A 13,916-nucleotide genomic window follows, 5' to 3' on the forward strand; every position below is an offset into this window, starting at 1 on the left:
TCGTGATACTGTGTGATAACATCCAAAAACAGTTATTATAAAAATACATTTATGTTACAGTGTTGAGACAGAATGATTGTGAGCCAACAGCACGTCTCAGGTGTGAGATATAAGATTTTAATAGTCTTTATTTAAGGGAAAAATGCAAGGTCAAAAAGTCAAAGCAGCCAATAGTCACAAATAATAAAGAGTAGGAAAAAAAGTGATAGGAAAAAGTCCATTAAGAAAACAACTGATGGAATTGAGCAACAGGTTGGTGTGTGAGGGAAGGGTCAGCACAGGTGACCACAGGCAGAAGCAGGCAGGTGGGAGTGGCAGTGTCTGAAGTGAGAGCAGAGTGCATGATGGGAACATAAAAAACAGACTGACTGAATAAAGAAAGACAGAAAACCAAAAGCATCACAGGTCTGTTTGCTTTGACATTACAACATCTAAACAGAGAAGTGTTTCACTCGCTGTGTTTCTGCTGAAATCACTTTTACTTTGTCGTCTCTCATCTGTAGCAGTCTGATCATTTGGTAAGACATTTATTTTTACATTGTAGTAATTGTGTTTATTACAAAAAAACCCAAACGCGTTGTAAAAGACATTTTCTTGTTTGATATTTTATTTGTGTCAATATATATCTATTTTCTATGCAGGTGATGAGTTTTGTGATAGTCCAGTCTGTGAACATCATGACAGACATCATGTTACTGAGTCTCCTCTTTATTCCAAGTGAGCCGTCTCATTTCAGTCATTTACAGTCTGACAGATCAGTGCAGATAGAGATAAGTTAAGTGAAGGTGTGAACAGAACAGGAGAAGAAAGCAAGCCCATGACACTTAAAGTCAGTTTTGTAAATATGAATTTTCTCTTCATTTAGATGTACACATTTTAATTTTGCTCTCTGAATTCCCAGACACTTTGGCTGCTTGTCCTCAGGATTCATGCCTGTTCATCACTGCACCAACAGAGATGGAGGCTCTGAGTGGATCATGTTTACAAATCCCATGTAACTTTAGCGAGACTGGAACAGAAAAGTTTGACAGTAGAAGATCTGTCTTTGGAGTGTGGATTAGAAATCATTCGGATGTTTTTGCATATCCAAACAATGAGATCTTCAACAGCAGTGGGACAGTTAACATCTATCCAATGAACATTACAGGAAACCTGAAGGAGAAAAACTGCACCACTCTGTTTTCCAATTTAACCACAACTTATACAGACACATACTACTTCAGAATTATGAACTGGCCGTTCAGAGCAACAGCTATTTGTGATCCTCTTAAAATAACAATTAAAGGTGAGAAAGTTTTGATGTTAATATTAACCAATGAAAAGTCTAATTGTATTATTAACAGGTCAGATGTCACAGAAATACACCTATTCAACTATTTTCTCTCTCTATTTTTTATTATTAAACACTACCATTGTGTTAATGTTTGGAGAAACAGTTTTGTTCTTCTTTGGCTCTTTGACAGTTAAAAAAGTATATGCTGAGTCCTTTCAGTTTTATGATTTTTAAATGTAATTTTTTAAAAAAAATTCTGTTTTTCCTGTATTATCAGTGTACAAATTATGTTTCATGTGAAACCACAGATTCTCCTTGGAGGCCCATTATTACAATCCCAGGTGATCTGAAGGAGAAGGAGTCTGTCACTATAACCTGCTCAGCTCTCACTCCCTGTCCACACTCCCCTCCTCAACTCACCTGGAATCTCCAACAAGACTCTGACAACAAAATAGAGGAAAACACAGATGGAAGCTTTACAACTAAAATCCAGCAGACCATCACTCTGTCAGACACACATGATGGAAAGAAGATCAGCTGCTCTGCCAGATATCCTGTGAACCAAGGAAAAGACATCAAGACAGCAGAGACAGAAGAGACTCTCAGTGTTTCATGTAAGACAATCAGAGTTTGTTGTTAAAAACCTGTCAAAATATCATGATTTATTGGGAAGTCAGCTTTTTATATTGAATAATGATAATCTGTGTCACACTTTTCTCCAGATGCTCCTAAAGACACCTCAGCATCCATCAGTCCATCAGGTTTGGTGTCAGCAGGCAACTGGGTGAACCTGACCTGCTCCAGCAGAGCCAAACCTGTCAGCAACTTCACCTGGTTCAAGAAGAGCAGAGATGGAGCTGTGAAAGTATCTGAAGGAGAGATTTACAGCTTCAATGTAACAGATGGAGGAGTTTATTACTGTGTGGCCACTAATGATCTGGGTAATCAGACATCAGCAGAGATTAACGTGACTGTTGGAGGTAAAGGCTGAAGCTACCGATGTGTTACATTCACATATTTTCCTTTTTTGTGTCCATGAAAACTAACATTAATATATAGCTTCAAGTGCTAAGCAAATGCATTTTCCAAACATATTTTAATTTTTTTATTATTTATTTTTTAAGGACGATAAAAAAACCTATATAAGAAACATTAACTTTGTCCTAAATTAGCTGAAAAGTCACAGTACAGCCACTTTCATCATGAAAAAAAAAGAAACGCACAATAGAAAAATGGTCACAAAATAACAGAGAGTGATAATATTAACTTTTCTAGTCACACTGCTCTACAATAAGCCGAAGAATTAAGCCTCAAGACTGGTCTGATGCAAAATGATAACTGGGGTTAGCTGCACGTTAGCTGTATCTAAGCGAGCGAAGAGAAAACAGGACACAGCCACATAGATAGCATCCTAGTCGAGTCACCTCAGAGGGCCGTGTTTAATGTGAAATGTTCGTCTTCCTCTTATTTCATCTTTTTGTAGCTCTAAAATCTCGTTGCCTTGCAGATGAACAGTCAGGAAAACTGTTTGGTGTCTGCCTTGTAGTGAAGACTGTGGGAATCATACTGCTTGTGAGCACACTGGTCTTATTTGAGTGGTGAGTCAGCTGCTTCTATGATAGTCATTTATAACTATTTACAGGCTACATGGTTAATTTCACTTCTATTTTGAGTCTATTAAGTAGATCTTTATTATTCATAGCTACAAAAATGAACCAAAAACTGGTTTCATTTCAATTAGTTTTTTTCTTCAGCTGGTTTAGATCAAGACAGTTCAACAAACCAGAGACAGAAACCATCTACATGAATCCAGCTGCATCACAGTCCAAACTAGTGCAACGGGAGGACAAAAATCTCGGACATCAGCAGTGTTAACATCTGCATGCTGACTAAAACATCTGTATTGAATTCAAAGTAATGTTAACATTTGTGAAACCTACTGTTTAAGTTAACTATCAACATAGCATGGTGTTGCTGCACAACAACGACACTGTGCTTATTGTGGTGTTACTGTGTATATGATGTGATATGATGAATGATAAAGTGTTTGTTTGTGGCTGATTTACTTCACTGGTGAAGAACTGATCAATTAAAAACAGAACCTTACTGAAGAAGTTTCTATCAGCTTTTACAACAACATTTCTTAATCATGTGTTCGGTGATTCTGTGTACTGATTCTTTGTGTGCGTTCATTTTTTTAAGATATATTTTTGTTCCATAAATAAGTGAATGTGTCCATTCAGTGGTTTGTTGCGTCTGATCGGTAATTCTAAATAAATTTACTTTATAACTGATACAGTTTCTGTTGAATCAACTGTCATAAATGATCGTGTTCATATAAAATATAAAAACTTTACACAAAGAGGAACAGGTTAAGGTCAATGTATTTATGAAATTATTTAATCTTTTGATTCATTAAGTGATGAGTTTTGTGGCAGACAATCTGTGAACTTCATTACAAATATGTTACTGAGTCTCCTCTTTATTCCAAGTTGGCATTTCAGTCATTTACAGTATGAAAGTTCAGTGCAGATAGAGATTCTTTACAAATACACATTTACACTGAATCTGTTGACTGGAAAAAGGAAAAGAAAATAACACTTCTCTAAATAAACAGATTTATTGAAACATTCATTGTAGATTCTCTTCATGTAAATTTGAAAAATGAGAAATACAGGGCTACTAAACACATTTTTTGTCATTTAGAGCTATTGCTTATTATTTTCACATGGGTGGGGGGTGGGGGGGCTTTTTGTGTGCTTTACAGACAGAAAAATTGACATCACGGGTCTCCAGAAACTCAGTTTCAAAACAGTTTTACATATCAATGCTAAGAAGCCACTCTTTTATTAGGACTAGAACTCTGACCAATAAAAAAAAAAACGTTTTTGCCAAGTTATTTGTGTTGGATACTAGCTACCTGCTAAGTTTAGATAATTTATTTGTTATGACCTGGGTGGCCGGTGTGTTTGAGGAGCGGACCCAAAAGCAGAAAACAAAAGGGAGAGTAGTGAAGTTTAACAAAAAGCGAGCCTTTTATTCTGGCTGTTAAAAAAATGTAGAAACAAAAAGGCAAATAAACTATACCACCGAACTAGTGAAGCTAAAGCTAGACATGGAATGTGCAGCTACTAGTACTTTGTGTACTAAAGCTGGTAGGTCTAAATGTCACCCCAGAAAATTGTTTTGCATACAAGGAGGAGGGGAGCAAGTGAATCAGAGCTCAGGGCACAGAGACAGAGCAGGTCTTAAACAGACCATTTATTCCAGAGAAGGAAGAAAAAATGGAATTAACAAACACAATTTTAAAAGATACTTATGCAATAAAAACATTCTCTGTATGCTAAAGTCTCTGTTGACAGGAATAAATATACTGTACGCACCAATACAGAGTGAAATCAAGACAACACAAACCATAAAACAAACACAAATTTCCACTGTGTGACACATACCCCTGCCAACAGCAATAAATACGCACTATTCAAGAAATAATACAGTACAGTGTTTCACATACACTAATAAGATACACATACACTAATACACTACAGAGCTGTGGCTTAAACAGGCCAGGCAGCATCAACCTGACTTTGATTACGTATTGGGAAGAATTCCGTGGAGTCATTGTCAGACTCTACACTGGTGCAGTGGGTCATCGGTTTCTCCTGGTGCACGAGAATGCCATGTGGCGAAGATATGCAGGCAATTACTCGCCCCCACGCTCACCTGATCTAAATCCAAGGGAACACCTCTGGGACATTATGTATCAGTCCATCTGACATAATCTGACTGTGTAGGAGCTCAGTAATGACCTGGCCCAGATCTGGGATCCAGGACACCATCCACTGTCTCATTAAGAGCATACCCCAAATTGCCAGGCATGAGAACAAGCATGCGGGCGCCATACAAACTACTGAGTGGCTGCAAAGAAGTTTGAGCAAAAATAGTCTGCTGCACCATTTTTTCTATTTTGATTTGTGGGGCTTCTTTGAATTAATCCCTGTGCAGGCTGAAAATTTTGACTTCCATCAAACAATGTGGCTTCCTTTGTCTCTAACACAGTACTTGGCCGATATTAGAGGTGGGTGGATCAATCCAAATAGCAATATTATCGATACCAACACTAGTATCGGTATTGGATCGATACTAGCACCACTGGATCGATACTTTGCTTCTATCCTTCAAGGTCAGTATGTAGCCTGCTGAACTGTGTTAATTATTTCTTTGCAAAAAATAAAACTCAAACTTGAACTACATGCACTATGAAAAATGCGGAACCTTTTTGTGTGCTATAGAGACAGAAACATTTTCATCACAGGTCTCCAAAAACCCAGTTTCAAAACACATGAAAGGCTGAAAGGTGTGTTTTGTTGTGTTAGCTAATTATTGTGGAAAATAACAATTGTGATATAGTGGTGATTAAACTGTGTTCAGAATTTGCAAATTGAGAATTCATCTCATAAGTAACGGCACACTACTCTCCCTCAATTAGCTGCCTAAATAACTTCGGCTATGCTGGCCCTGTATTTACTTGGTATTGGATCAATACCAAAATTTGTAGTGTGGCGCAACACTGCTGAGAAAGAGGGAAAGTGTGAATGTTGATTTTTTTTTTTTTAAATGTCCAGGCAAGTATATACATTTTAAATAACAACACATACATGTTCAAATGACATCAATTAACAGAAAGCTTCAGGTTCTTTATTTCTATATTATAATTCTTCATAATTAAACAATAAGATCAAGTAGTCTGATGTCCTGTAATAATTGTGGAGCTATAATTTGAAATACAATATTATTACATTAAATTTATGTACAATGTATCAGAATCAGATCCGTATCGTTGATACAACCCTGAATTTTGCTTTGTATCGCACATAACTAGCCCATATCAGTTTGATATTTTCCCCCATTAAACTCTGATATGTTTTTAATCTTCCTTTAATGTTTTTTAGCGGTGTAAAAAATGCTGTGAAAAAGTGTTTCCCCCCTTACCGATTTCCTATTTTTTTGTATGTTTGTTGCACTTAAATGTTTCAGATCACTAAACAAATGACAGACAGAGATAACACAAGTAAACACAAAATGCAGTTTCTAAATGAAGGTGTTTATTATTAAGGGGGAAAACATTTCAAACTTACCTGTGTGAAATGGGATATCTTCCTAAATATATTAGCTGGTTGGGCCAACCTTAGCAGCGACAACTGCAATCAAGCATTTGTGACAACTAGCAATGTCTTTTTAGCAATTGTCTTTTACAAAGCTTTGGAGGAATTTTGGCCTGCTCATCTTTGCAGAACTGTTCCAATTCAGTCACATTGGAGGGTTTTTTGAGCATGAACTGTCTGTTTAAGGTGATGCTACATCATCTCAGGGTCATCGAGTTTAGTCTTGACAAGGCCTTAAAAAACTCTTTATTTCATTTCTTTTAAGCCATTCAGAGGTGGACTTGACGGTATGTTTTTGATAATTGCCCTGCTGCAAAACCTGTGTTCTTCAGCTTGAGGTCATGAACAGATGACCAGACTTTGTACCTCAGAATAGCAGAGATGGAGCTGTGAATCTGAAGTATCTGAAGATTAAACAGGGGTCTAACCCTATATAGGAAATTGTGACAGAAACTTTTTCCTGCACTTCTGTGAACCGTTATTCACTAATTTTTAGGGTTTTAGTTTTATTTATGAAGTAAATCTCTTCATTAATATAAAGCATCACACACCATGTAATAGTTTAACATGTACTGTAATATAATACAGTGGAGCCCTCTGGCATTTTATATTGCCTGCACATATTTTCAGTTTCCTCTCTTTGGGAGTGATCCTTTCTCTAAAGAAAAACAAACCCTGCTCCTGCTGCAGGTGTTACTGTGTTAATGTTAGTTAGAAAAACTGCTTTAAATCCTGTTTGGACTTTAGACTTTAATGTTGTTTAGACCTTAATATAGATGTAACTGGTTTGTATATGATGTATCTGATGATTAATATAAACCATACTTTTATCACTGATGGTATGAACTTTACACTTCAGTAGTTTGCTTCTCTTCAGAGAGCTCTGAGTTTGATTCGTGTGTTCATATATGTGCATAAAAGGCTGACTACATCACTAGAGATCATATTTAGATGACATCATGTGTGGAAGAAAGAAAATTGCAAAGGTTTGTCACAGAAATTTGTGTGCCTGTACTCACACAGGTGGCAGAAACTTTGACTGATAACAAACTTCCCCTAATGTGTTTAAATGTTTCTGCTTTTATTTAATCAGTAATTTATTGGTTGATAAATAGATTTACATGCCAGCCAAAAGCTGCCATATAAATGGGTTTCTCTGTTAATCTGGAGTGTTTTTTTCTATGACCCAGGAGGAGAGCAGGATATGTAAACACGAGTGAAAGCTACAAAGAACTCTACACTGAGGTGAAGAAAATACGAGAACTGTAGTGAAGTAGCATTACATTAACAAGAAATACGCACATGAAACCTATAAATGTGTCTCTTTTCCAGTTTAGTGAAATTACACAAACAACATCCTGCCAGGTTTTAAGTTCAGTTTTTGTCTTGACTTCACCTGTGCAAACTGTTTTCAGGTGATTTCTTGTGGTTATAACAAGAAGCAGAAGTTGAAGGAGGAACTCTTTTTTTCCACAAAAACAGAAATAGTTCTGCAAAATGTAATCTCCACATACTTCAGCTTTTTAAATTTGAGTCTTTATGTTCCTGCCAACATGTTTTGTATCTTCTTATGGGATCTGTTATTCATATGGGAGCAATCTTGAAATAAATGTCCAGCTACCATAGGGGTAAATGCTGTATGGATGTATACTGAAAGTGTGACATGTTGTTAAAAGTGATCAGAATGTTCAGTAAGACAAGAAAAGCACTGTGTAAATCCAGCCAGCAAACTGAGAAGAAACATAAAAAAAAGTGTGTGAAACACATGAAAGGTTTCCCACCACTGCCTTGAATGCACAGACTACAGTAGTTTGAAATAAGCAGTGCTTGTCTGGGGTAACACAGGTCGTGATATTGTGTGATAACACGTTTGTCTCCAAAAACAGTTATTATAAAAATACATTTATGTTACAGTGTTGAGACAGAATGATTGTGAGCCAACAGCACGTCTCAGGAGTGAGATATAAGATTTTAAAAGTCTTTATTTAAGGGAAAAATGCAAGGTCAAAAAGTCAAAGCAGCCAATAGTCACAAATAATGAAAATCAGATTGTAGGACAGAAAAAAGTGATGGGACAAAACAAAGTAAGAAGACAACTGAAATGAGCAGCTCTGAGTATAAGGGACATAATGAAGGAATGAGGAACAGGTTAGTGTGTGAGGGAAGGGTCAGCACAGGTGAATGTAGAGGCAGGCAGGTGGGAGTGGCAGTGTCTGAAGTGTCAGCAGAGTGCATGATGGGAACATAAAAAGCAGACTGACTGATTAAAGAAAGACAGAATACTAAATTTTGCTTTGACATTACAACATCTAAACAGAGAAGTGTTTCACTCGCTCTGTTTCTGCTGAAATCACACATTGACTTTTACTTTGTTGTCTCTCTTCTGTAGCAGTCTGATCATTAGGTAAGACATTTGTTTTAAAATTTGAGCAACTGTGCATATTACAAAAACCCCAAACACCTTATAAAAGATAATTTCTGGTTTGATATTTTATTTGTGTAATTATGTATTTTCTTTATACAGGTGATGAGTTTTTTGACAGCCCAGTTTGTGAACATCATGTTACTCTTTATTCCAAGTGAGTCGTCTCATTTCAGTCATTTACAGTCTGACAGATCAGTGCAGATAGAGACACTTTACAAAGTCACACATTTTATATTTGTAAGTTAAGTAAAACATTTTATACTGAAGGTGTGGACAGAACAGGAGAAAAAAGCAAACCCATGACACTTAAAGTCAGTTTTGTAAATATGAATTTTCTCTTCTTTTAGATTTACAACTTTTATTTTTTGCTCTCTGGATTCCCAGACTCTTTGGCTGCTTGTCCTCAGGATTCAAACCTGCTCATCACTGCACCAACAGACATGGAGGCTCTGAGTGGATCATGCTTACAAATCCCATGTAACTTTAGTGAAACTGGAACAGAAAAGTTTAACAGCACAAGATCAGTTTTTGGAGTTTGGATTAAACATGATAACAACATTGATGCTCATCCAGAAAACGTGATCTTCAACAGCAGTGGGACAGTTAACATCTATCCAATGAAGATTACAGGAAACCTGAAGGAGAAAAACTGCACCACTCTGTTTTCCAATTTAACCACAAATTATACAAACACATACTACTTCAGAATTATGAACTGGCCGTTCAGAGCAACAGCTGCTTGTGAATCTGTTCAAATAACAATTAAAGGTAAGAGAGTTTCATTTCATTCTTATTAAGAATATAAAGTTTAATCATTAGCAGTTTAAACATCAAAAGCAGTTATGGTCAAATAAACAGGCTGATATCACCCCTGTTTATTTGACCACAACTGTAAAGTGAACTGGAATGCAGAATATTAGATTATATTTTGTATTCTTTATTGTGAACAGTAAAATTGGGATTCAGTCAAAAATAATTTTAAAAAGTTGTTAACAGTGCTCTGCAGTAAACATAGGTTTTAACAGTCTGTACTGTACTGCACACTGTCAACAGATATATTTACCATATTACTCAAACCTCCTTGAGGTCAATACCAGCTTGTTCAGAAGACCTTAATCAGCTTGTGCAAAGCCTTTAAAAATGAACACAACTTCAGCAAAACTGCAAGAAAACTGGAAATTAAAAATCAAAGAGAAGAAATCATTCAAACGAATAAGTAGTGACTCCTTCACAAGTTACTGCTGCATCAACACAAACTAACTTCCTGACACAAATCTATCTTTACATCTCTTTCCCAACATTCCCTGCACTTAGAGGGGACGCAAAAGGAGAAATCCTTTCTTTTAGTGATTAAAAACTTAAATAGGTTTTGTGTATTTGTCACTTCTGCATGTTTGAAATGAAATAAAGTTCACGATTAAACAAATATAACCTGAGAAAATTCAGAAATTCACTTTTTAATGGTGATTTTATGTATTTGGGGACATATAGGGTTAAGGCAGACCTATCTGACCCTGTATGAAAAATGGCACTTTCTTTAAGAACACATCACAACCACATTTTCCGAAAGCAGCCTCAGACTGCCACACAACCACCACCATGTTTGACTGTTGGTATAATGTTCTCTTGATGAAATGCTTTGTTAGTTTAATGCCTGTTGTAACAGGAAATTTCAAGTTTCATCTTGTTACTTGAAAGAGTATTTTTGGCAGATGTAAGTTGTGCCTTTGTGTTCTGTTAGCTCTATTTGTTTTCTCCTTAAACTTTCCCATGGAGACCATTTATTGCCCAATTGCTTATTCTTATTGTTGAATCATGAACTCCGACCCTAACTGAGAAAAGGGAGGCCTGCAGTTCTTTGGATGTTGTTCTGGGGTCTTTGTGAACTCCTGGATGAATCATAAATACACTCTTGAGTAATTTTGAAAGGTTGGCTAGAAACTTCACCACTGTTCCAGGTTTTCTCCATTTTGTGGATAATGCTTCTCACTGTGGTTCATGCGGCATCACAAAGCCTTAGAAATGGTTTTGTAATCCTTTCAGACTATAATACGTCAATGACTTTGTTTCTCAGCTGGGTCTTTAAATCGTGGAATGATGTGCTGCTGTTTGAGGAGCACACATCTGGGAGTAATCAGTAATTGTCACAACTTATATTGTTTTTATTCAATGTTGTCACTTTTTTGTATCTTTTTCTTGACTGTATTATCAGTGTACAATCTGTTTTTGGTGTGAAACCACAGATTCTCCTTGGAGGCCCAATATTACAATCCCAGATGATCTGAAGGAGAAGGAGTCTGTCACTATAACCTGCTCAGCTCTCACTCCCTGTCCACACTCCCCTCCTCAACTCACCTGGAATCTCACACAAGACTCTCACAACCAAATAGAGGAAAGCAAAGATGGAAGCTTTACAACTAAAATCCAGCAGACCATCACTCTGTCAGACACAGATGATGGAAAGAAGATCAGCTGCTCTGCCAGATATCCTGTGAACCAAGGAAAAGACACCAAGACAGCAGAGACAGAAGAGACTCTCAGTGTTTCATGTAAGACAATCAGAGTTTGTTGTTGAACTGAATCCTATAGGACAACATGATTTATGGGATATGTCTTTTTTTTTTTCTCCAGATGCTCCTAAAGACACCTCAGCATCCATCAGTCCATCAGGTTTGGTGTCAGCAGGCAGCTGGGTGAAGCTGACCTGCTCCAGCAGAGCCAAACCTCCAGTCAGCAGCTTCACCTGGTTCAAGAAGAGCAGAGATGGAGCTGTGAAAGTATCTGAAGGAGAGATTTACAGCTTCAATGTAACAGATGGAGGAGTTTATTACTGTGTGGCCACTAATGATCTGGGTAATCAGACATCAGCAGAGATTCATGTGACTGTTGGAGGTAAAGGCTAAAGTCATAAATGTGTTAGATATTCTCCAAAATGTTCCTTTTTTTTCTTTTTCTTTCTTCTAACTTCAGGTTGTGAACAAGCCTGGATCAATGTGTCAATATTAAATCATGCTCTATTTGTTTTTTACTTGCTGTTTTCTGTAGGTCATGTTTCATCCCAGTGTCCACGTATAGGAGGAATCATTGGGATCATTGTACTCTTAATCTTACTCTGTTTGATTGTCTTTGTTTGGTAAGTATCATCTATCTAAGCAAAACACATGAGTCAGTTAGTTAATTTTATTTTTACCTCATAAAAAAGACAGAATATAGTTAATACAACTGTCTCTGACGTCTTCCAGGTGGTTGAAGTCAAAGCATCAAATTCAACAACAGACTCAGGTAAGAAAACAGAAATACAACACTACCTGTAGTGTTACCTGACTCTTCAGATAAGTATTTACTGTAATACTTCTATGAGAGAGGTCTAACTTTTTAACCCTTTTGTTGTCTTGGGACACTTGGCTCTCAGGGTCATAATTGTCCCATTATCACCAAAGATTTAAAATAAAGCCATTTAATTTTAAATACCAACACCATTTTGCATGAAAAAAACCCTATATGTGAATATCAGTTTTCCTTTTTCACAGTGCAGAATGACTGCTTCATCCAGTTGACACCACTCATTATTATCTTAAGAAAGCTGCCATATTATGTGTTGCTGTACAGCAACACACAACAAAATGAATATTGTTTAAAGACATGGAATGAACATTTATGTCTGAATGGAACCAGCTGCCTGTTGACTGTTACTTCAGTGCTAGGGTTGTAGAGTTATGGCAGCCGCTTCACTCAATAGTCCCAGACCTCTCTTATGACAGGGCATTAGTATACCTGGAATGTGGTCACAATGCTTCATATATATTGTTGTTGTAGAGTCATCTCTGTGACATTTAGTGGTGCCATGCTGCTCTAGTTGTCATATGATGGTGTGGATTATGTTATCTTGCCATTTTTTGTTATAACATTTGAATTTGAAAAAACAACATCTAAGGGGTTTTCTGTTGTTAAACACATTTTAATGCCATTTTTGATACAAGAAAAAAAGGAAGGTTAATGTAAAATATCTAAAAACATGAATAAGAATTGACCCAACTCACAGAATCATAGAACCTTCTGTTGTTTTATTTCAACAGATTCAAATAACTGAACATCGGGTTGATGAAGAGCCAGCAAGTAAAACAGAAGGAGAGGAAGAAAACATCCATTACGGAGAGATCAATTTCTCTACGGTGGGATACGAAGTGCCCTCTGACTCAGTGCGGGACAGAGGAGAGCAGCAGGATACGGTGTATGCACAGGTGAAAGTCAACAAGCCAGAAAACAGCTCAACACAGAGAGCTCATGGCCATGAGGAACTTTTTACTGAAGAAAAATTGAGAACTGCAGTGGAATAACAAGATGAAGAAACTCGTCTAAATGACTGCAAGGAAACTCTGTTACTCTGATTTCTGGGTAACATTCGTCCCTACTTTAGCTTCCACCATTTAATCCTCCCCTCTACCTTCACTCTTCTTGAGTTCCAAAGTCCTCCTACAGACTACCCAATGATGCTGCCTATCTACATTCTCCCCTGACACCACCTCACTGTCTCCTGTCTCTTTTCAGATTGCAACTTCTGTCCACCTGTGTACAACTTCCTCCACTTGTATACATCATCTTATGTTCCTCCTCCTACTTGAAGTAGATGTCAACCACAGCTATTTCAGTTCTTTTAATAAAATCCACTATCTGTCCTTCTCTTCTTAAGAACATACCTACCCAAAATCTCTTCATAGCCCCTTTTAACTTCACCTAATTAGTCATGGGAATTTCTTTTTCTACTGACATCCAACCTGTAGTGAATACACACTGACAACAGCAAGACATCACACCTTCGATTTCCATCTTCAAACTCATGATTTTGACATTCTCTTTGCTTTTACAACAGTATTCACACACTCTTCCTTCACTCTTCCTTGACCTTGCTTCCACCCGGTGTCCTGCAAACCCAGTATATCTACCTTCATCATATGAGCCAACTCTCTCCCTTTACCAGTCATCGTCCCTACATTTAGTCTCCACAGTCCTGCCCTAAACAACCTTAAACACACTTTGAACAATGAATACAGCT

At 37.1% G+C, this 13,916-nt stretch overlaps 1 protein-coding gene across 1 annotated transcript; it reads left to right on the forward strand.

Moving 5' to 3' along the window:
- Positions 1-8,998: 8,998 nt before the first annotated feature.
- Positions 8,999-13,200, forward strand: LOC116329908 (sialoadhesin-like). Its single transcript, XM_031752041.2, has 7 exons — positions 8,999-9,017; positions 9,248-9,631; positions 11,107-11,412; positions 11,495-11,755; positions 11,909-11,996; positions 12,106-12,145; positions 12,940-13,200. The coding sequence occupies exons 1-7, from the start codon at positions 8,999-9,001 to the stop codon at positions 13,198-13,200; spliced, it is 1,359 nt and encodes a 452-aa protein (XP_031607901.2).
- Positions 13,201-13,916: the final 716 nt, after the last annotated feature.

This window comes from Oreochromis aureus, linkage group 9 (assembly GCF_013358895.1).
Source record: "Oreochromis aureus strain Israel breed Guangdong linkage group 9, ZZ_aureus, whole genome shotgun sequence".
Classification (NCBI taxonomy): Eukaryota; Metazoa; Chordata; class Actinopteri; order Cichliformes; family Cichlidae; genus Oreochromis; species Oreochromis aureus.